The 22,865-nt window shown below is 48.7% G+C and overlaps 6 protein-coding genes and 1 non-coding gene across 7 annotated transcripts; 3 read left to right on the top strand and 4 right to left on the bottom strand.

The window, feature by feature from the left end:
* Positions 1 to 7,146: 7,146 nt before the first annotated feature.
* On the top strand, positions 7,147 to 7,237 carry IWZ02DRAFT_t80. Its single transcript has one exon. It is a non-coding gene; the product is annotated as a tRNA-Cys (tRNA).
* A 628-nt stretch (positions 7,238 to 7,865) lies between these two features.
* On the bottom strand, positions 7,866 to 8,753 carry IWZ02DRAFT_379256 (glycoside hydrolase superfamily; the record flags this gene model as incomplete). Its single annotated transcript, XM_066765034.1, has 1 exon — positions 7,866 to 8,753. The coding sequence occupies one exon, from the start codon at positions 8,751 to 8,753 to the stop codon at positions 7,866 to 7,868; it is 888 nt and encodes a 295-aa protein (XP_066621831.1).
* IWZ02DRAFT_298480 (uncharacterized protein) lies at positions 8,396 to 9,617 on the bottom strand. The gene has a single exon (XM_066763893.1). It carries the CDS (start codon positions 9,443 to 9,445, stop codon positions 8,768 to 8,770), a length of 678 nt encoding a protein of 225 aa, XP_066621830.1. The 5' UTR covers positions 9,446 to 9,617; the 3' UTR covers positions 8,396 to 8,767.
* Positions 9,618 to 9,687: 70 nt separating this feature from the next.
* Positions 9,688 to 11,082, bottom strand: IWZ02DRAFT_298532 (hemolysin-III related-domain-containing protein). Its single transcript, XM_066763894.1, has 3 exons — positions 10,292 to 11,082; positions 9,997 to 10,227; positions 9,688 to 9,945 (listed from the first exon to the last, which is right to left on the bottom strand). Exons 1-3 carry the CDS (start codon positions 10,802 to 10,804, stop codon positions 9,754 to 9,756), a joined length of 936 nt encoding a protein of 311 aa, XP_066621829.1. The 5' UTR covers positions 10,805 to 11,082; the 3' UTR covers positions 9,688 to 9,753.
* A 49-nt stretch (positions 11,083 to 11,131) lies between these two features.
* Positions 11,132 to 12,258, top strand: IWZ02DRAFT_421706 (uncharacterized protein; the record flags this gene model as incomplete). Its single annotated transcript, XM_066765850.1, has 3 exons — positions 11,132 to 11,271; positions 11,307 to 11,451; positions 11,551 to 12,258. 3 exons carry the CDS (start codon positions 11,132 to 11,134, stop codon positions 12,256 to 12,258), a joined length of 993 nt encoding a protein of 330 aa, XP_066621828.1.
* A 2,350-nt stretch (positions 12,259 to 14,608) lies between these two features.
* On the bottom strand, positions 14,609 to 16,493 carry IWZ02DRAFT_298444 (negative regulator of sexual conjugation and meiosis). Its single transcript, XM_066763892.1, has 2 exons — positions 15,665 to 16,493; positions 14,609 to 15,611 (listed from the first exon to the last, which is right to left on the bottom strand). Exons 1-2 carry the CDS (start codon positions 16,245 to 16,247, stop codon positions 14,884 to 14,886), a joined length of 1,311 nt encoding a protein of 436 aa, XP_066621827.1. The 5' UTR covers positions 16,248 to 16,493; the 3' UTR covers positions 14,609 to 14,883.
* Positions 16,494 to 20,742: 4,249 nt separating this feature from the next.
* IWZ02DRAFT_298402 (uncharacterized protein) lies at positions 20,743 to 22,683 on the top strand. The gene has a single exon (XM_066763890.1). It carries the CDS (start codon positions 21,117 to 21,119, stop codon positions 22,437 to 22,439), a length of 1,323 nt encoding a protein of 440 aa, XP_066621826.1. The 5' UTR covers positions 20,743 to 21,116; the 3' UTR covers positions 22,440 to 22,683.
* Positions 22,684 to 22,865: the final 182 nt, after the last annotated feature.

Below are 22,865 nucleotides of genomic sequence, written 5' to 3'. Positions count from 1 at the left end.
GTTCTTAAACGCATTATAGTAAAACGTCTTAGAGCGCTTATAGAAGCTACCTACCTCCTATACCTATCCTAAATAGGTGGACGACTATAGAAGTTAGTAATTAATATAGTAATAATCCTTACACATATCATCTAGGATGAGAGGAGGGCATAGCGTAAGATATTAACCCTATTCCTTAATGTATAAGGCGCCTTTAATTATGTAGCCTATAACTAGCTATTATATATAATAGGGGAAATTAGGCTCCCTACTTCCCTCCTAGTATAGGTAAAGACATTTACTAGCGGTTAATAACTCTAGATCTCCTTTAATAGCTAATAAGAAGACCTTTATCTAATAGTTTTAGGAATCCCCTAAGGAAGCCTAGTCTTCCTAATCCTATTTCTTATCTATATATAAAAGCTCTTTTCCTCTTACTTAGTAAGATTCCTCTTATATATTAATAATGTTTTAATTATAATCTTCTTAATGAGTTAGAAGAAAAATACATAGATCCTCTAGCGGGAAGTAACCTAGCTCTTCTTACTTAGAACCTAGTATACCGTTAACTTTAATAAAGATAAAATAGACCTTATCCATTTTATAAGCTTAGATAAGGCTAAGGTAGCCATAATTATACTCCTAGAAGATTATATAGTAAAGCTAAAGTAACTCATCTAATAGCTTAGGATATAGTTTAATATATACCTATTATTCTAGTAGTATACGATAATTTAAAATGCCTAAGTAAAGTAATTACTTAGATAACTTATGCGGCTAGCTAATATATAATATAGACTATCCCCTACTACTATCTAATAGCTATACCTTACTTATATATAAAGTATAGTAGATTATAGGTCCCTAGTTTTCTAGTAAGTTAGTAGCTCTAAGATACTTAGATGAATACTTTAAAATAGTAGACTATACTAAATCCTAGGAGCCTTTTACACCTCCCTAATTATTCCTATAGAAATTAAAGTAGGCCTTCTCCCCCCCTACCTTAGGAGGAATATATCACTTTAAGCGTATACTATAAGACTCTTTAAACTTAGTTACTAATACCTAGTACGTATAATTATTAATAAGTTTAAACTAGAGAGCATACTAGGATGCTAGACATAACTTAAACATGTCTAGAATATAATTTTAGACCTAGTAATAGGTACTAAAAGCCTAATTAAGCATGGTTCCTTTCCCCTATAGAAAAAGACTACGCCGTACGAAGTTAAGATTAGCTACCTCTAAAAGGAATAAGAAGCCTAAGTATATATTAGACGTATAAGATATACGACTTAAGTAGTTATCCTATATTCTAACGCTTCATCTATCCTAAACGGAAATAGAGTAGGTATAGGGATTATAGCGTATGATACCTAATAAGATAGTATAAGAGTAGTAGTAAGATATAGAGTAAATACTAGACTATACTAGCTCATATATAATAGAGAACTAGAGGCACTTATAAGGGCTATAGAGTTAGCTACCTAGAAATGGCTAGGATAACGGATTATAGTATATATAGATAACTAAGCTATACTATACCGCCTCTAAACCCCGTCTAACCTACTAGATTAAGGACTATAACTTTAAGCTATAGATATAGGCTACTTAATTATAGCTAGATAAGGTAGTCTTACCTTCTTATAGGCCCTAGGCTATATAGGGATTAGAGGAAACCTATAAGTAGACGCCCTTATAAAGGAGGCTACTAAGCTAACCCTAGAGAATAACTACTTAAGTACTACCCTCCTTAGGATGCGCGTATAATAAAGAACTATAGTAGAATAGATAGTATATACTATATAATACTAGGAAGCATAGATAATACCATCCTAGGGGTTATATATATGTAACTTCCTATCTATACTAAGGACGTCCATCTAACTCCCTAAGTATAGATAACTAGAAGTATTAGCCTACTTCTAATTAAAACTAAACTATAGCTACTTTAAAGCCTACCTATTATGGTTTAGTAAGATAGCCTAGGATAACTATAGCTATAATAATACCACCCGATAAACACTATAACATCTTATTAGTAACTGCCTACTCTATAGCTCTACTAGGAAAGAAGTAATATAGGAAGCGCTTTAGGCGTATGATAATAATAGTAGGAATATAGCCTCTATACCCTATAGAGAGCTATTCTAAGGAGACTTTAGTTAATAATTCATACTTAAATTCATATGTCGGATGAAGGTTTCTACTAGGGCATAGCATATATAAATAGTAGACTAAGGGAAAAAAAGAAGAGTAAAAAGAAGAGGAGAGAATCTATTCTAATCTCTACTAGTAGAGTAAATAATAAGCTCCATGATCCCTCTACTTATAGTTCCTATAGGTACTACCCTAGAACCCCTCTAACTAAAGATAATTAAGGAAAGGACCCCTTTATCTATAATCTACCTAATACCCTCTAGGCTTATACCCCTCCTCTACCTTATATAGAGCCTCTACTAAGACCCTAGCCCTCTAGATTAGGAAGGTATTAACATAGCTTAGATGACTACTCTATAACTACTCTAGCTAAATCCTCCTACTCCTAATAATAATTAGATAACTATTTAGTAGTAAGGTAAGAGCTTAACGCTATTTATCTATATAGTATACCTAGGCTAGGACGGCATGTAGAGCTCTATTATTAGTAATAATATTAATGTACGGTCATCTAATAGTAGTGATAGGGCTAGATTAAATTATAAGTAACATTAATATAGATTAAACCTAGGTTCTTTAGCGTTATTTATTTTCTATAATAAGTATTAGCTAACTATACTAGTTAGCTAGAAGATATATGCTACTAGTTAAAAACCTTACCCGTCTTTTTTACCTTTATAGGTGCTAGTAAAGGTATTATATAACGCTAACTAAGAATAGTACTATTAGGGATAGTACTAGAACACTATAGTAGAGCATATATATAATCTACCTTACCTACTACCCTATACTATATTTACTTTTCTATGTATACCTTCTCCCTATCCCCCTTCCTTTCCTTACTCTTACTCTATACTACCTATCTACTTAGATAACGGTAGGAAGGCTAGTCCTTAGCCCCCCCTTACCTAAAAAGAGCCTAGATAAACTATCTATCTATACCTACCCTATACTAATATTATACTAAGAATCGCGCCTTATTATATGAGATTCTTTAGCTAGGCACTCCTACTTACCTTATAAACGTACGCGGGATCCCCTATAGATAGCTCCGTCTTAGATAGCCTATAGCTCTAGTAAGACGTAAAATAATTAATTAATTAATTAATTAATTAATTAATTCCCGTTCCTCTTTCTTTCCTTACTCTTACTTCATGCTACCTATCTACTTAGATAATAGTAGGAAGGCTAGTTCTTAGCCCCCCCTTACCTAAAAAGAGCCTAGATAAACTATCTATCTATAATAACCCTATACTAACATTATACTAAGAATTATACTTTATTATATGAGATTCTTTAGCTAGGCATCCCTACTTACCTTATAAACATACGTAGTATCCCCTATAGATGCCTACTCTCGTAAGATTAAAGGCACCACCCCTAGGCTAGACTAGATCTACTAGAAGATAATTACTAAGGCGTATGACGCTCATCCTAAAAAATTTACCTAGATATACTAAACCTTCTTTACGTATAGATATCACCTAGAATACTAGAGAGAAGCGGTAGGTATAATACTTAAGAAGCTAGGGAAACCTAATTACGTAGACCTAAAAGCGTATAGAGTTATCTCCCTACTTAACTACCTAGGAAAAGTCCTTAAATACATTATTATAAAACATCTTAGAGCGCTTATAGAAGCTACCTACCTTCTATACCCATCCTAAATAGGTAGATAACTATAGAAGTTAGTAATTAATATAGTAATAATCCTTATACATATTATCTAAGATAAGAGGAGGGCATAGTATAAGATATTAACCCTATTCCTTAATATATAAGGTGCCTTTAATCATATAGCCTATAACTAGCTCTTATATATAATAGGGGAAATTAGGCTCCCTACCTCCCTCCTAGCATGGGTAAAGATATTTACTAGTAGGTAATAACTCTAGATCTCCTTTAATAGCTAATAAGAGGACCTTCATCTAATAGTTTTAGGAATCCCCTAGGGAAGCCTAGTCTCACTAATCCTATTTCTTATTTACATATGAAAACTCTTTTCCTCTTACTTAGTCCGATTCCTCTTATACATTAATGATATTTTAATTATAATCTCCTTAACGAGCTAGAAGAAAAATATATAGATCCTCTAGTAGGAAGCTAACTAGCTTTTCTCACTTAGAACCTAATATACCGTCGATTTTAATAAAGATAAAATAGACCTTATCTATTTTATAAGCTTAGACGAGGCTAAGTAAGCTATAATTATACTCCTAGGAGACTATATAGTATAGCTAAAGTAACTCATCTAATAGCTTAGGATATAGTTTAATATACGCCTATTATTCTAGCTATATATAATAATTCGGAACGTCTAAGTAAAGTAATTACTTAGTAGGCTCATACGGCTAGCTAATATATAACATAGACTATTCCCTACTACCGTCTAATAACTATACCTAGCTTACGTATAAAGTATAGTAGATTATAGGTCCCTAGTTTTCTAGTAAGTTAGTAGATCTAAGATACTTAAATAAATACTTTAAAATAATAGACTATACTAAATCCTAGGAGCCTTTTAGACCTTCCTAATTACCCCTATAGAAATTAAAGTAGGACTTCTCCCCCCCTACCTAAGGCGTAATATGTTACTTTAAGTGTACGCTATACGACTCTTTAAGCTTAGTCACTAATACCTAGTATATATAATTATTAATAAGTTTAAATAAGAGAACATACTAGGATGATAGATATAACTTAAACATATCTAGAGTATAATTTCGGACCTAGTAATAGGTACTAAAAGCCTAATTAAACATGGTTCCTTTCCCCTATAGAAAAAGACTACTCTATACGAAGTTAAGATTAGCTACCTCCTAAAGGAATAAGAAGCCTAAGTACATATTAGACGTATAGAATATATAACTTAGGTAGTTATTCTATACTCTAACGCTTTATCTATCCTAAAAGGAAATAGAGTAGGTATAGGAATCATAGCGTATAATACCTAATAAGATAGTATAAGAGTAGTAGTAGGATATAGAGGAAATACTAGACCATACTAGCTTATATATGATAGAGAACTAGAGGCACTTATAAGGGCTATAGAGTTAGCTACCTAGAAATAGCTAGGATAATGGATTATAGTGTATATAGATAACTAAGCTATACTATACCGCCTCTAAACCCTATCTAACCTACTAGGTTAAGGACTATAACTTTAAGCTATAGATATAGGCTACTTAATTATGGCTAGATAAGGTAGTCTTACCTTCTTATAGGCCCTAGGCTATATAGGGATTAGAGGAAACCTATAAGTAGACGCCCTTATAAAGGAGGCTACTAAGCTAACCCTAGAGAATAACTATTTAAGCACTACCCTCCTTAGGATGCGCGTACGATAAAGAACTATAGTAGAATAGATAGTATATACTATATAATACTAGAAAGTATAGATAACACTATCCTAGGGGTTATACGTATATAACTTCCTATCTATACTAAGGACATCTATCTAACTCCCTAAGTATAGATAACTAGAAGTATTAGCCTACTTCTAATTAAAACTAAACTATAGCTACTTTAAAGCCTACCTATTATAGTTTAGTAAGATAGCCTAGGATAACTATAGCTATAATAATACCGCCCGATAAATACTATAACATCTTATTAGTAACTGCCTACTCTATAGCTCTACTAGGAAAGAAGTAATATAGGAAGTGCTTTAGGCGTATAATAATAATAGTAGGAATATAGCCTCTATACCCTATAGAGAGCTATTCTAAGGAGACGTCGGTTAATAATTCATACTTAAATTTATATGTTGGACGAAGGTTTCTACTAGGGCATAGCACATATAAAGAGTAGACTAAGGGAAAAGAAGAGTAAAAAGAAGAAGAGAGAATCTATTCTAAGCTCTATTAGTAGAGTAAATAATAAGCTCTATAATCCCTCTACTTATAGTTCCCGTAGGTACCACCCTAGAACCCCTCTAACTAAAGATAATCTAGGAAGGGACCCCTTTATCTATAATCTACCTAATACCCTCTAGGCTTATATCCCTCCTCTACCTTATATAGAGCCTCTACTAAGACCCTAGCCCTCTAGATTAGGAAGGTGTTAATATAACTTAGATAACTACTCCATAACTACTCTAGCTAAACCCTCCTACTCCTAATAATAATTAGATAACTGTTTAGCGGTAAGGTAAGGGCTTAATGCTGTTTATCTATATAGTATACCTAGGCTAGGGCGGTATATAGAGCCCTATTATTAGTAATAATGTTAATGTGCGGTTATCTAACGGCGGTAACTAGGCTAGATTAAATTATAAGTAATATTAATATAGATTAAACCTAGGTTCTTAAGTGTTCTTTATTTTCTATAATAAGTATTAGCTAACTATACTAGTTAGCTAGAAGATGGATGCTACTAGTTAAAAACCTTACCTGCTTTTTTTACCTTTATAGGTGCTAAGAAAGGTGTTATATAATGCTAACTAAGAATAGTACTATTAGGGATAGTACTAGAACGCTATAGTAGAGTATATATATAATCTGCCTTACCTACTATCCTATACTATATTTACTTTTCTATGTATACCTTCTCCCTATCCCCCTTCCTTTCCTTACTCTTACTCCATACTACCTATCTACTTAGATAATGGTAGGAAGGCTAGTCCTTAGCCCCCCCTTACCTAAAAAGAGCCTAGATAAACTATCTATCTATACCTACCCTATACCGATATTATACTAAGAATCGTACCTTATTATATAAGATCCTTTAGCTAGGCATCCCTACTTACCTTATAAACGTACGTAGGATCCCCTATAGATAGCTCCATCTTAGATAGCCTATAGCTCTAGTAAGACGTAAAATAATTAATTAATTAATTAATTAATTAATTAATCCCCTATAGATAGCTCCGTCTTAGATAGCCTATAGCTCTAGTAAGACGTAAAATAATCAATTAATTAATGAATCAATCAATCAATCAATCAATCAAACCAGCGCGAAACGCGCTAGGAGCTATAAATCATATTCTTCAGCTAAACTTTTGAGAATGCAGCGGTAGCTCAGCGGCAGAGCGTAGGATTGCAGTAAATAGTCAACGGCATCCATCCCGAGGTCCCCGGTTCAATCCCGGGTCGCTGCTTCTTTTTCCCCCCTTTTATTTTTTGGGTTCAGTGCCCCTGGATGTGATCATAATGTGCATGTTGCACTTAGAGGTCGACTACCCAGGTTGCTGGGTGCAATGCTTTTTGGGAGTTTCAGTGATTGGACTAGAAGCGTTGTGCTTGGGATGCATCTCCAGTTGCTTTGGAGAAAGAAACCCGCGAGTTTAATGGATCAGCGGTGGATACAAAGAGCATTGTTTCCCCCCCTCAAGCCACCATGGAATTTGTGCGGAGGTGTTGTTGCCATTGGGATGCACGCATTACAGAAAGGGGAGTCGAGGTTCGGTTCGCGGACCAATGGTAGAAGGAGCTACCATGAAGAAAGCCACAGCAATTGTAAAAGGGGCGGGTTGAAATGTGCAGGTTTGGACCTGGAGTATGAGGAGGACACAATAGTTGATCGACAAAGCAAGACAATCACGCACCAATCACCTTTGCAGCAAGGTCAAGAGCAAGGGATAGGCGTCAAAGGATTTGATTGATACAGCTATAATGCAAGTCCGTGTCGTCGTCCATTATCGATCATAGTCTCTATTGAAAGCTCGAGTCTATACGTGTGCCTGGATGGCCCTGATCCCCAAGACTCCTTGCAATGGAACGTCTGATTTACGGGCAAGTCAGGTCGAAAAGGGGGCTGAAGTTCTCATCGAGAACGCCGAAAGCCTGGGAAGCCGGAGCAACGTAGTAGTCGCGGTTGATGTACCACCAGGTAGGGTAGTCGGGAGTAACGCCGCAGAAGACATCGTCCCAAAAGGTCTTGCCGTTGGCGACGGTGGCCTTGCTGTTGCCGTAGTCGGGGCCAGCAGTGGGCCAACCAGTCTCGGTGATCCAGAGCTTGGCGTTGGAGTTGTAGGTGTTGATGTTGTTTTGCGTCTCGGTGAGGGCCTGCTGGAACGTCTCCTTGCCCTTGGAGACGTCGACGCTCTGCCAGTAAGGGTAGGCGTCCATGCCGACAAAGTCGACGGCCTTGAACAGTGCCGCAGCCGAAGCATTCCAGGCGTTGTAGGTGTCGACGTGACCAATAGGAATGTTCGAGCCGCCGTACTTTTCCTGGCTCACCATTCCCCGGACATCATAAACTTTTTGGGCCAGAATGTCGGCAGTGGTATCACCCCGGTAGAGATCCTCGCTGCCGACAGAAATTCCAGACATCCAGTCGATGCCGTGCGCCGTCATGGCCGCCTCGAGGGCGTCCTTCTCGGCCTGGAAGTGGGCCTCGTCCTCGGTCCAAACGCCAACCAGAAGTTTGATGCCCTGGTCAATCGCGGGTGGCACAGCAAGCGCAAGCGTGTTGCAGTCGCTGGAGGCGTAAACGCGGACGTCGGTAAAGTCGCCAAGCGACTTCATGTTCTTGAAGTTATACGCCCAGTCGGCCTGAGTCTTGCAGCTTCCATCTGGCTTCTGTGCGGCCATATTGAAGCCCCTCGGATTGGTGGCGGCGGCGGCGAAGGGAAGGGCTCCCGCAAAGAGAGCGGCGGCCTGAACGGACTTCATGTCGAATCGTAGAATTATGGTAAAGACCGTGGATTACTATCAGAAAGAAGGACTATGGTGGGACGATGCAAACGACAGTCGGCTGGAGAGTGTGGAGGCCTCGAGACACAGCTCCATGGCTTTTGAATAAATAGAAGCTGGCTGGTCGAGCCATGGTCAACGGCGGTTGTCAACTGCAAGCAAGCAGGGGGCCCTGCTGGAAAAACTGGGGACCAATCTCGTAAAAGGTGAACGCATGCGCTGGAAAAAGGGTGGAAAAGGAGTCGCGCGACAAGGAGACACGAGCGCCGGAGGTGCCTTGACCAGGCACTGTCGCCGGCGCATGGCCGGTGGTGTGGCTGCCGGCACCGCCGCTTACCGGATACGCCACCTTCTCCACCGTGACGCGAGCCGATGAGCGACGTCTGCAAACCTGGGCGGCTCCTCCCGTGCCAACAGTTGAGTCTGGGCCTTGGACTGGGCAGAATAAGGCTGCCTCCGTAGGCGTTGAGCAGCGGCGCTTGACCGGAGCATTTGTGCTTCAGGGGGCTGTATGAATCTCTTTGGCACACCAGGAATCCAACGTCGAACTCACGCAGAAGAAGAAATGATCTGGGGTCGAGAGTCAATAATAGTACACTGTGTTGTTCCCGTTGCGCCTCTGTCCCAGTGTCGAAGGCGCACGGGCACGCGGTCCTTGAAGAAGCCATCATTTCGCGCTATTCATAGTCTCGGAATAGATTCAAAGGACGTGGAGCTTGCAGGTTCGGACTTTTGTTTATTCAATATTTGGCGTCTCTGTACAAGATTCTCTCGTCTAACTCGGGATCGATGAAAACGTACCTTAATTGATAAAAATGGCACCTGCGACCAGTGTCAAATGCTAAGCACGAAAGCAGTCATGGACGTGCTGAGAGACCTCGTGAGAGTGGATGTTTTGACCTTAGACATTGCTCCACAGTCACGAAGCGTCCATGACCTCGGGTAGCAGGCTCATTTCCTCTGCAGAGACTCTCTACTCTCAAAACCACTTTGGGCCCAGGAGTTGAAGGCGGTCATGCGTGACATACGGTTGATTATGCTGGAAGTCGAAAGCTTTCAAGAGACCCGTCAAGTGAGTGGCCGCGGCACACAAGACCAAGACATGGAAGATTTGGTGGGAACTCCCCCAAATATCAAAACTTCCAGGAGACAGCCTTTCAGGAATTCGGGCCTAGGGAGAATTAGCCTCTGCCAACCAGTTCAGGGTGTCAGTGAAGCTTACGGCGTAGATGCCCGCACCGACTATGTAGAGCAGCCCGTGCAACACGAGCCAGTCAAGGGCAATTCTTTCCCGAAGTTTTTGAATGCCGTATAGTCTGAGTCCGCTGACGACTGGAAAAATTGCTGAAAGACCGAGGCCGACAAACATAGCAGCCCGGATGGGTCGGAACGCCGGCGTCCGAAACCTCTCAGACACGGCAGCAATGGCGCAGACCAGACTGTTGGTGGTTATCTGTTGCCAAATGAGTGCACTGGTTCGACCTTGACAAGGAGACAAATTTGATCGCGTTGCTCACCATGATCCAATAGAATCTGACGCGGTCAGGATGCTCGAGCAAGCCGTAGTAGACGCTTGGAATGAAGCTACCCCAGATCAAGAAGACAATTCCCATGTAATCGAGCTTGTTGCCCAGCTTGGCCACGCGGGGAGAGTGGTTGCTCAAGAGGTGGTAAGTGGCACTCAGACCAAGACACATGGCGGCACCCGCAAAGAAGCAGCCAAACATCAAGATGTCCTCTTGATTGGCAGTCTCGTAACGCGCTTTGAGGGTCGAATAAAGCAGGCAACTCCCCAAGGCCGCGGCAACGGCGCCGAGAAGGTGGCTGTACACATTTACAGTCTCGTTGTGGATGTAGAAGAGGCTCTTGATTGATTCAAAGTATGAGTTGGACATTGGTCGATAACCGCTGCGGATGTAGTGATTGTCCTGCTGCCATGGCTGGATCTCGTGCCAGAGCAACGTCAGACGCGATTCCAGGCGTTGCTCAGCGTCGGCAGTCGCGCGGGCCGCATGCTTGACGGCGTCCATTCTGTGACGAGTCGGCCAAAAGTAGGGAGACGGGGGGATTTCAGAGATGGGAGTAGAGAGACAAGGAAGAGCCGTCCTCCTCTCTTCTGGCCAACCGGCCGATGGTCCGATTCAACAGAAATCGATGGTTGAATCCATGGAAGAAATAACTGACACGAGTCCAGAGAAATTGAGCCCGCCACATGACTCGGGTCCCGTCGGGCCTGCAGGTGCGGGTGTGACGTCGATGCCTCATTCCCGTCCACACCAACAGAGACCTCCTACGGACGTAGGTATTCAACTCTTCACCACCACCCTCGCGCCACCAACACGCCCTTGTCGATCCAAATGACTACTCAACAACGGCCCACTGGGCGGCGAGGCCCCTCGATGCAATGGAGCAGGCTGAAGTCGGCCCCATCCGATCCTCTCGAGGCCTATGGCTTGCCGTCCAAGGGAGAGACAAGGCGCGCTCAGCACCCCCGGCCGTCCCAGTCCCGGCGGGATGCTAACACCGGCCTAGGCTGAACGACTTTCGCGCCCAGGAGAGCTACTACAACAAGATTGTGGAGCGCTACATGAAGTTTTGCGCCGGAGCTGGCGGCGCAGACAAGCTGGAGAAGCAGTTCGAGGCGCTATACCTTGCAAACGACGCTTCTGCGACTCCGGTAGCTCGAGCAACAGCGCAAAAAGTATCCACCGTCCCTTTCAAGACCGCCAACATCAGTGTACCGAAATACGTGCGGCCTTCGTTAAACATGTCGAAGAGCGCGCCTGTTTCGGTCAAGTTATCCATGAACCCATCGACTAAGCGTGACCCGTCGCAGACTCTACAGGCCCCTTCGATAGCCAGCAGGAACTCGAGTGTCGAGCTGGAAATGATCCTTTCTGCCATGCGCAAGCTTCGAGAAGGAATATTGTCCTCGCATCGTGTTGACCGTTTCGCCCAGCGGGCTTATATATTCATAATCCATGCCTCGATACTGAGTAGGGCCTGGGAATCATATCTCCCAGCTTTGCTCCACCTGCTTCTGGCCATCCATGAACATACGCCCTTGACCACATCCGAGTTTAACGAATTCGCCGGGTTGCACATTCTTGATATCGCTTGTCGGCAAGGAGACTTGGCCACCGCCTTCAGGAAAAAGAGCAAGGTCGAATATGGATACCACGATCCAACAGGGAGAGTGGACAATCTGTTGAAAGCGTTGGTCATGGACGACTGGGTCACCTTCTGGCGGCTGTCCAAGAGGGTGGAAGGCTATCAGAAGCGGATCATGGAATTCAAGGAGGAGGACATTAGGTTGCACGCCCTCAAGTGCATCGGCAGGAGCTACTTCAACGCTGAGAAGTGCTTCATCGAAAAATGCACCGGAAGGGCCTGGGAGGAACTCGTCAAGTTGAATGGAGTCGGTTGGCAGCTCCAGGAAGATGGCGAAAAGGTGGTCATCAGAATCCCCAAAGCGCGGCGGTGAAGGAAGGCGTCTGGGTGATCTTTTTGGCAATGCATATCGGTCGACAAGGTTGGTGGAGTTTCGGCGCATCGGATATTTCTCAGCAGGCAATGGCATTCCTCACCAGTGGCGCTACGGGTCCTCCTCGCATGGACTGGACTATGTCGGCAGTGGAAAAACGAAACAGAAGCGAAAGAAACACGGAGATCGGACGAGGGGGCTCCGCGGCTCGACCTCGTAGAGTAGGTATCGTTCAAAAATATGGACAGGAGCAATCTTCAATCGCGCGTCTCAGAGCATCTTGTCCACCATCCCTCTTCCCTTTGCCCGCGCGACGTGTTTTGCATCTGTACAAGTCTTGTCGCATCGCGCGTTGCATAGCTGGTGGTCGCCGGTCTCATCGTGATCCTGAGGTCCAAGAGACGAGGTTTGGAAGCACACCGACAAAACCCAGCTAGTAACACTGAAGCTAACGATCCAACAGATTTGAAACACTACCACCTTGAGGGTGTCAATATGCCGATCAATCTCAAAGCCCATCCCCTTACCTGCGCCGAAGGATCGTCGTCGTTGTCGTGGTCAAACGCTGACCAAGGCGACGGGGTATTCTGGAAGACGACTTTTGCGTCTGAGCCCGGATGCTCGACAAAGACGTACGCCCGAGACGGACAGAGTGAGGGAGGCCTGCGGGTAAAGCCGTCGACTAGAGAGGCGTCTCGGGAGCGGGCTGCAACATCTTTAACCCTCAAACATGCACAACGAGAAGCAGCATCATGATCAAATGTAGCGGTGAGGAGAGTGGCACGGGCAACCAAGCAGTTCGATGGCTCGACGGAAGACGGGAGGCAAGCGGCATTGATGAGCAAAGTCCAGAGCGGCGGCCACGGTGGCCGTTTCACAGACCACCAGCCTGCGAGCCAGCCACATAGCCAGCCAGCCAGCCAGACGGTGTGGGGAGGTCGGCAAGCTACATTACGAACGACGGACGGGGAAAAGCGCGGAGAAGAAGGAGCGCGAGAATGCGACGAGAATGAGAAGAGAAGGAAGAAGAAAAGGTCACCGCCGTTTGCGCAGCAGCCGCGGAAAAGACATGAGCATGTAAGGATGGAGTCAGGGTGAGATTATCTAGGGAGGGAGGGAGTGGTCGGGTGGTGTCTGACGGACACGCACAGAGAGGACAGACGGACAGACGCAGACACAGACAGACACAGACAGACGGAGAATTGCGACGAGGGAGGCGCGCAAGGCGAGCAAGCAAGCAAGCAAGCAAGCAAGCAAGCAAGCAAGCAGGCTGGCAGGCAGGCGGAGGCGGCGCGCGGTGCAGTGAGACGAGACGCAGCAGACGCATCAGCGGCACAAAAGAGGCTTTGAAGACGAACACATGGGAAACAGCTGCAACCGCACATCTCTGGGGCCCCAACGGTTGGATTGATTGTTGTCGCCTCACAGCCAATGCCCTGCCTGCCACATTGCACAAAGGAGTGGCGGGGAAAGACAAAGGCGACGACGCCCTTTCTTTTTTTTTTTTTTTTTTTTTTTTTCCTCTTTTGCATGTTTTGGGCTGGGCGCATGGCGCATGGCTGCTGCACGTCGTCGGATGGGGGTGGGTGGGTGGGTGGGTGGAGGTGTTTTCCTCTGGCAACAGCAAGGGTTCCGGATTTCTCGACAGATGCGCCTCGTCTCTGCTGCTGCTGCTGTGCGGGAGCGAGGACCGGCACGCCCACGGGAGCATGCCGTGTGTCAGGCGCTGAGTGGGAGGGTTTCGCGCGTGTGCCTCTCTTGTGCAATCCATCGCGTGTCCATGGCAACGGCCTCAGCTCTGCTTCGCGTGGACAACTCCAACCCTCTCTACCCCCTTGATGCAACCCACTCACTCCATGTAGCCAGGGCGACGACGCGTGTGAACTTGTCTTGACTGGCCCAACCGCCGCCATGCAAAGCCCAGCCTTGCCACGGGCTCTGCGCATGCCAGCCTCGTCATTCATGGCAATCACCCAATCACTATCGGCATGTGGCAAAGTGTGCGACGTCGTAGACTTTGGAGTCAATTCCATTGGCCGTGCCTCTTGGCTTGGCTTCAACAACTTCAAGGCCATCTAACAGCCATGCTCGCGCATAATCGTACAATGTCGGCATCCTAAACGCGTACATAGAGAAGCGAACGTAGTTCGAGGTTCCAGCTGGATCACGAGAACTCCCTGAAATGCCATCATTTTGAACCCATTTCCCCCTTTGCAGTATCAAATACAACCATCCCAGTGTCAAAAGAAAACTCTTGGGGAAAATTGAAAAAGCAAGAAATCCGCTCCCCTTTCTTTCAAGTCGAAAAGTGTTCGGCCGCCGCGTGACCAAACCAGAAAACGTGTAGGCAAAAAATGCAGTTGGAGCCGGCCCAGTCCTCTATTTCCTATTCGTAGCAAGACAAACGTTGACACCCGCACCGGCCGTTCCTGGGACGCCGTTGAATGTTGCGCATCCGCGCATTCGCAGAACCTGAAAACACCTAACAGGAAAAAATTACGGTAAAGGTCCTCGTCTCGTCGTGATTTTTTGAAAGTGGAGTATTTGAAAGATAAAACAGTGTCGTGAAGGCGTGAGAAGCATCCGAGGAGTGCGCGAGCGTGGGTTTCCGGATAACCCTGGAACCTAGTGGGCGCAGAGGGGTCGTTGGAAGGATAACTGCTGAGAAAACTGCTTGACAAGGTTTCCAGCGTGCTGGAAGAACGGACTTATCCAAGCATTGGCCGGAGCGACGTATGAGTTTTGGGAAACTATGCCTCCTGGACACTGGACCGCAGTGGATGACAAGGCCGAGTGCGAAGAGGCCGACGAGGCTGACGAGGCGTGTGAAAAGACGGAACCAGTGTCGGACCCCGAGTTGCCCGACGCATTGGAGAAGCGAGGAAATTGTAGAGCGTAAGGTGGAGGGGAAATTGGGACCTGTGGAACGTAATTGGCCATGTACTGCTGGGGAAGATTCACCAGACCAGGCTGGTACCCGGCAGCGCATTGGTCGTAAGGCTGGAGAGGGGGAGAAGGCATAGGAGCAGGGGCGTAGACCGGAGGACCAGCAGGCTTGGTGAAGCGAGGACACCTAAGAATCGCATCGCGCAACTCAGGGATCCTTATCCGCGTGTCTGGGTTGGTGTCGAAGATTCGGCGCAAGATGGCGTCCAACTCGTATGAAATGGGCAGAATAGAGCGGAGGAAGTTAGGGTCCTTCATGAAGGCGCGGAATGTTGAATCCTCAAGAGAAGCCTTTTTCCAAGGGTTGCGGCCGCAAGTGAGGTTGACCAGGATGACACCCAAGGACCACACGTCGTTGGGGGCGGATTTGTATGAAGCATACGCCTTTGGGTTTGGTTGTTGGCATTCTTGCACACGGTCAGTACAGTATGGAAAAAGAGGATTGGCTTAGTGTACGAACCTGGTGACATGTAGAAGGTGGAACCGCATCCAAAGTCAGAGGTCAAAGGATCAGAGGTGGCTAGGCCAAAGTCGGCCAGCTTCACGGTGTTGCCGTTGTCCGTGACTAGGATGTTTTCGGGCTTCAAGTCCCGGTGGTAGATCCCAAGGGAGTGGCAGTAGCTCACGGCGTCCAGGATCTGAAGGAAAGCACTCCGCGCAAGCTCTTCATTACGAGCGTATCTTCCGCGCTCGGTGATGTTGGAGAAAAGGTCGCCGTCCGGGCAGTATTCCAGGACCACGTAGGTGCAGTCCGGGGAGTCCATGATCTTGACCAAGGAAACAACATTGGGGTGGTTGCTAGCCCGGTGGTGGAGCTGGATTTCGCGCTGCTGGAATTTCCTCTGACGGGGCTCGAGATTGAGCTTGTTCAGGGCCTTGACTGCGTACTGGATCCCGGTGTGAACGTCAACGGCCTTGTAGACGGTTCCGTAAGCACCCTCGCCGAGGACTCCGGTGAATTGCAGACTGGGAACGTGGTCGGGCCTGGAAGTGGGAGCGATGCAGCCGTTGAGGGTTGGAGAAGCCGGGGGAGTCGGTAACATGGTGCGGAAGAAGAGCAAATGGCCTTGGGGATCCAGCGAAGAAGTCCAAGACGGGGGAGAGAGAGGGAAAACAAGAAAGTTGGATGGGAAGGACAGGAAAACACCAGGATTTCCTAGGGAGCGTGAAGAGGAGAGGAGAGGAGAGGAGAGGAGAGAAGGGAGGAAAGATAGTCGAGGAGAGGCGGATGAGGCGGTCTCTTTTAGGGGGGTATGATGTAGGAGGAGGGTGGTGAGTAGTAGTAGTAGTAGTAGTAGTAGTAGTGTAGTAGTAGCAGTAGGAGCCGGAGTAGTAGTGGAAGGAGAAAGGGCGTGGACGGAAGTGGACAGGGAAGTTGGCAGCCGAGGTGCGGGCAGTGATAAGTGGGAAGCACCGACGCACCGTTGCAAGGCGAGACAGGGGTCTTGGGTTCAGCGCATGCAGCGGCCATGACGAAGACGGAGAGGCAGCGGGCCACCCCCTGGCGCAATGGGACATGGGCTGGGACACAAAGGCTTACGGCGGGATGTGGATTGACGAAGGATCAGAAGCACCAAGCACCAAGCGCCGCCGCCCCAAGCCTCCAAGCCTCTTTTCGTGCAGGTTACTTTGGCCGCCATCCCTGGCGTGCGTCACGTCGTGGCCCTGGTCGTGGTTATGGTTATGGTTGTGGTCGTGGTCGTAGTTGTGGCCCTGGCCCTGGCCCTGGTCTCCGCCCTGGCGCCGGGCACCCTGGCCCTGCTTTCCTTCGCTTTCTTGTGGGCCTGCTTGCTTCCGGTCGTGCATCTCATCTGCAGTCAGTCGGTCGTCTCTGAAGCTTGCAGCTTGCATCGCATCGTCTCGCATCGCACCAGTCGCTCTGGCAGGCCCCTGCGCCCATTCATCCATCCTCTTTGCTCTCCCGGCCAACTGCATGCCTTGATGGCCATGTTTCCGCGCCAGCGTCAAAGTCAGTCAAAAATTCGACACGATGAATTGCGCAGACGACGGACGGAATGTCTGCCCACCGCAGTCGCAGTCGATAATGGGTGCTGAATGTGTGTGTGATTGGCGGGCGGGCGACACGACAGCAATTCAGCCTCTGAGCTTTGGGAGATAATAATATGGGAAATTGTGGGACGCGGGGCCAATCACGTCGGGCAGCGGGTTTCAGGCAACCCAGGTCATGCGGGCGGCTGAGATTTTGGATGGAGCGAGCGAGCGAAGAGAGAGACGTGGCATCAAGAAGGAACTTGACCGGCCGCATGAATGACTGACTGACTCCACCCACCCACCCAACCAACAGTCTGGCCTAGCCGTCTCTACTCCCAATCCGGCCGCCTTCGCCCAACCGCCAAAGCTCTCGAATTTTCCACCGCCGGACCGCTTGGCCACTCACCTCACTGCCCGGCCACACTCACAAGTCCCTCCCTCGCCGCTTATCGATACATGACTCAATCGCGACGACACCTTCACTCAACTGCCTCGCCTCTGCCGTTATTCCTCTGATCGCCCCGCATCATCCAAACACGTCGTTGTTGGCTGGCCAGGGAGGGGATCCTCACTCACCGCGCATAGATTGCCGTGGACCCGCGCGAAACACCCGCTTGCCAATCTGTGGTGTGCTCTTCGCGACTCGACATGAATGCTTCGCCACGCTGGCCCAAGCTTCTCCACCCCGTCACGCCTGCAGCCCCAAAGCCAGCTCGTGTCCATGGTTATTTTTTCCCATCCTCTCCATGTGCGCCATTGCGTGCTAAGCTTGTCTGCCAACTTGCTCTAGACTCCCTGTCGTGTCGAGACTGCCTTTCCACCGACGTTTCGCCCAACCTCAGCTACACTGAAACTGCCACCTCCGTTGTCGTCCACAGGGTTGTCCCCATCCACTCACCCGCCCTGCTGACGTTCACGTCGTCCAGCATTGTCATCGCAATCGCAAACAACCACCATGACCTCCCATCAATCAGAATGCTATCACGCTCGCAACTGACGCACGCTAGCCCTTTCGCTGCGCTGCACGCTGCCGAGAAATGACGCCAACGGTGTCCAAAACCTAAAACATTTGCTTTCGCGTCAAGGGTCCTCCTCTTTTTCATTCTTTATATTCCCCCCCCCCCCCCCCCCCCCCCCCTTTTGCCTACCGCCCCGGACGTGCATCGCAAACAAAAGGCCTGCTGCCCTCGCTTTTGCTTTTGCTGCGGCTATTGTTGCCCCATGCGCTTCGTCGCCGAAAAGACAGGGTCCAGAGTCAGCAAAGAGGTTGGAACGTACCTCTTGTGTCTCTGCTTCTCGACTCGTCCGCAAGCCAGCCTTGAGCTGGTGGCGGGTACAGTAGAAGCAACTCGTCGTCGAACACAGCTTCACGTCATGTCGTGCCATGGCTTCCCAGCTGCCCACACTGCGGCTGATTCGCTTTGGCTGTGAATACACGTCTCTGTCGCCGCCGCTGCCGCCGCCGCCGCTGCTGCTGCGTCTTTCGCAAGTCGAGGCAAATGCTCCCAGACGAGGCTGAGTCGGTTCAACCCTCGTGCGGCTTGTCTGACATGGTCAGACACGTGTGGCATCCGGCAGAGAGACGACGCTTGCCGTATCATAGTTCCTCACTCGAGCTCCATCCTGAGCAAGACGGCCCTGAATTTCCAGTCATCGTGAGATTCTGTCCCGGTTCAGATGCATCGTCAGGGAGTCTGCTTTGCAAACCCGGTCAGCTTCCCACCATCCGTCGAAATAGAGTTTGCTCGTCTATCTAGTTTGGCCTACTGATGCCGCTTCACTGACTCAGCGGCGTGCCTATTACTCTAAACATGTCGACCTGCCTGGGGTCTCCACGCTTTGATTGGCGACCGTCGACTCTGAGTTGCCGTACGCAAAAACTCAAGACTTGGGGTTTCATGTTCCGTCATCGCCAACAGGCGCCTCGCGATACGTCTCAGCATCCGGCGATGCGCTCGCTGTATTTTTGACTTTGACACCCCAACCACGATCGGCCCTTATGCTCCATCCGACTCTCTGGCCTGTCAGACGCTGCGGAACCACCACTGGTCGAGGCTGACCGAGTGTCTGCCCATCTGTGATTGTCTTGTGCAAGCCTGCCCGGCAATCGCCGCTGCCAACGCTCGCTGTGCAATCGTGACCTTCCGGCTCGGCCGCCATCTTCACCGGCGAGCGAACATTGACCACGACAATCACGTGAGAGAAGCTTGTTGGATCTAGGTCATGGTGTTAAGCTCGCCGAAGCCGCGCGCAGTGAAGGTCAACAAGTCATTTATGTTAAACCGCCTTGACACGTCCAGTATACACGCGCCATTTACTGAATATCTCTCGTCGTTGGACGTGATTGACCAGAGGTCATGGTGTCGAGCTTACAGGCAGTGCCGCTCTCACCAACAGTCTACGTGGTTGCTGCCTTGGCCATCCCAAGCGAGCGTGTCATCGTCAAGCTTCCCGAGCGGACAGAGGATGAATTAAAGTTTGCACAGACTGCACGGCGAAATTTGGTGCCGTGTTGACTGCGGAACCCCAAGAAACTATAAATTCGGCACCGAAATTAGACTGACCCAAATTTAGGGGATCCGAGAGAGCAGAGACTACCGCCGTCAATATGAGAATCCTGCATTCCTACACTCCTAAGCCGTTGTTTGGATGGAAGGGACACTACTTCTTTACCGGAAGGAATCTACTCTTGGTGTCATCCAGCCGTCGACTTCGACGTCGAGGACAGGGGCAGCCAAGGCCAATGGTGGCCGGGGCTATTAAGAGCCTCAATATTGATTCGACTTGGACATGGTGCCGTCTTGTCAGAAGTGCACTTGCTACGGCATACCTAAACCGCGACCAACATGCCACTGCTTGGATGACAGACCCTGTGCTCACGACTGCATGGCCAAAGAGAAGTCCCAAATGAACCAATGTTGCGGGAGCTCCCGTCAGACGTCGACCGTGTTCCAACACGCAACACTCCAGCTGTAACCACATTTGCTTACCTGGTGTGCGTCGGTAGGCGCCAGCAGTGAGGTGGTTTGCCGGCGGTGACGGCAAAGACGGCTTTGGTCCAACATCGGAGCGGAAGGACTCTATCGATAGCGGCTGCTGGACGGTCCCGCAATCGCTCGAGAGTGTTGAGCGCCACTGACAGCCTCCTTGGGCCAACGACGTCCACAACATCACGGCTACCCCTGCCTCTAGCGAAAAGACCGGGTGGATCTTGGATCTTCTTGGCCGAACCAAGTACCTCACCTCATCTTCTCGCCTGATGCAAGCGTGGAAGATCTGCTCGAGGAGCTCCACCCTCTCCAAGGATCCGCATAAGCCTAAGTCGGGGTCCTCGATCCTGCGCGACCACCTCCTTGGTGGGGGGCGTAATGATAGTGACACAGATTGCTGCAGCGGGAAAAAGTGGATGGACAAAGGTCTGTTGGGCGCATTGTCTTTCGGGGCAGAGGTGAGAAGAGCGCGTCGTGCGAGTTGGAGAGTGGTGATGACGTTCTCGGCTTGTCTCCGGGTCGCATCCGCAACTCCATCTGCACCTCATCTTCGTCACCGCATCCATCACACTGCCTGCCAGCCAACGGCAGCACAACTGCAGTCATCCTTCATCGGCGGCGGCAAAGCTCAAGCGCGCGGGGGCAAGAATCAGATTCGACTGCACATCTTTGCCGTCTTTTCGAAAACATCAGCCTTTGGCAAACCAACGCTCGCTTCTCCACACGTCATCATTAGTTGGTTGTCATCCCCTTCACATACAGTCAGCTCCACACCCACCTCAGCTTCTCACAAGTTGAATCCCGCCAAAACCCGCTGGGAGAGGTCGTCTCCATCGTCAGGTGAGCATGCCGTGGGCGCCCAGTCTTCACGTCCGCCCGGCATCCCACTGAGTCGGCCTTGGGAAATTTCGTTCTTTGCCACCCTTCATCATGCAACACAATGGACCCTCCCGCAATCGCGCCTCTCATAATCATCGGGAACTGCTGCGCCACCGTGAGCATCCCCATTTCCGTCGCCATCGCTTCAAAGGTCCCTTGCCCTTTCTGAACCCAACGCGCGTTCATTTTGCCGTCGATGATACCCAACATCAGGGACAAGGGGCGGTTCCCGGTATTTTCTATAAGTGGACCTCTCGCAACAATCGCAAGGGGCGTCATGCGACGCGTCTGGACCAATCTGCTCTGGAGAATGCCAAAGGCGTGCAAGTACAATTCCTGCAGCCGCCAGGCCATCGCCCTGGCATCGCCTGGGCTTTTGCTCGCATCTTCTCCCAGTTTCCAGTCTGTGATATTTCGTACCTGGTGGCATTGATCTTCACCGCCGGCAGCGTCATTTGGGTCATCAACGGCTTCTTCGTCTTTCTCCCGCTGATCATGCCGTCATCTGAATTCCACAACGAAATTTTGTACGGCGGTGGGACTACCGTCTTCATAGGCGCAACTATCTTTGAAGTTGGCTCGATCTTGCTGATGCTCGAGGCTGTCAATGAGAATCGGGCGGGCTGCTTCGGCTGGGCACTATCCATTGTCTTCGACCAACATGGTTCCAACCACTCTTCTTCCCAGCCGGCTTTGGACGCTGAGAAAAGTATATACACGGTGCAGCTAACTCCAAAGCGCAGTGCATGTGAGCATCACCACGCGAATACCCGCAACCTGGTAGGTCAGAATCAGCATGGCGCCTCAACCAATAGCGACCCAAACGATGAAAAATCATGGTGCTGGTTCCCTTCGTACACCCAACTACGCACCCGCTTCGCGTACGAGCTTGGCTTTTGGGCGTGCTTGATCCAACTCGTGGCAGCCACCATTTTCTGGATCGCCGGCTTCGCGGCGCTGCCTGGTATCTACAACCACATGGCCGACGGCCTGATTGACGGCGTGTACTGGACGCCACAAGTCGTGGGCGGGCTCGGCTTCATCGTCTCAGGGTTCCTTTTCATGCTGGAAACGCAGACGCACTGGTTGAAGCCCGCCCTCGGCCAGTTGGGGTGGCACGTCGGGGCGTGGAACATGCTTGGGGGCGTCGGCTTCACGCTCAGCCCTGCGTTTGGCTACGACATGGCGGACACCTGGGCACAGTACCAGGCCGCATGCAGCACCTTTTGGGGCAGCTGGGCGTTTCTCGTCGGCAGTTTGCTGCAGTACTATGAGAGCCTGGAAAAGCATCCGGTCGAGACCAGGCGTGGGAGCCCGAAGAGAAACACGGTGGACCAAGAGGCCAATGTTGATGATCTACAAGCTGGCGAGTAGGTAGCGACGGTCGACGGTCTTTTCCGCCACGAGCTCATACTTGATTGACCGGAATCGATTCAATCTGCCGGTCATGACCTGACATGGCGGTCTGATGGTGGCCGCCGCCGCCGCCGCACCAGCAACGGTCTTTTTTGTACTCGGACACGGCAAAACGCGCACGATCAGATCAGCTCCCATCCCTCCCAAAAGCAACAAGCAGCAGCAGCAGCAGCAACAACAACAAGTAACAATCGACCGACCGGAAGGCACAACAGGTGAGGAGGACGTCTCAAAGGGCCTCTCGGCATCAGCATGAACCGCACCGCGCATGTCACCGGCCCTCCACAATCGACAGGGCTGGCGAGCTTGGGCTGCGAGGCGTAAGCAGCCACTGCTCAAAAGCAAAATTGCATGAGCGGACGATTTTTGTTTTGTCACTTTTCT

The sequence above is a fragment of the Phyllosticta citriasiana genome (genome assembly GCF_038021145.1).
Source record: "Phyllosticta citriasiana strain CBS 120426 chromosome Unknown IWZ02scaffold_8, whole genome shotgun sequence".
NCBI lineage: Eukaryota > Fungi > Ascomycota > Dothideomycetes > Botryosphaeriales > Phyllostictaceae > Phyllosticta > Phyllosticta citriasiana.
Note: the sequence above shows the minus strand (reverse complement) of the source record. Positions and strands in the feature narration are given on the sequence as shown.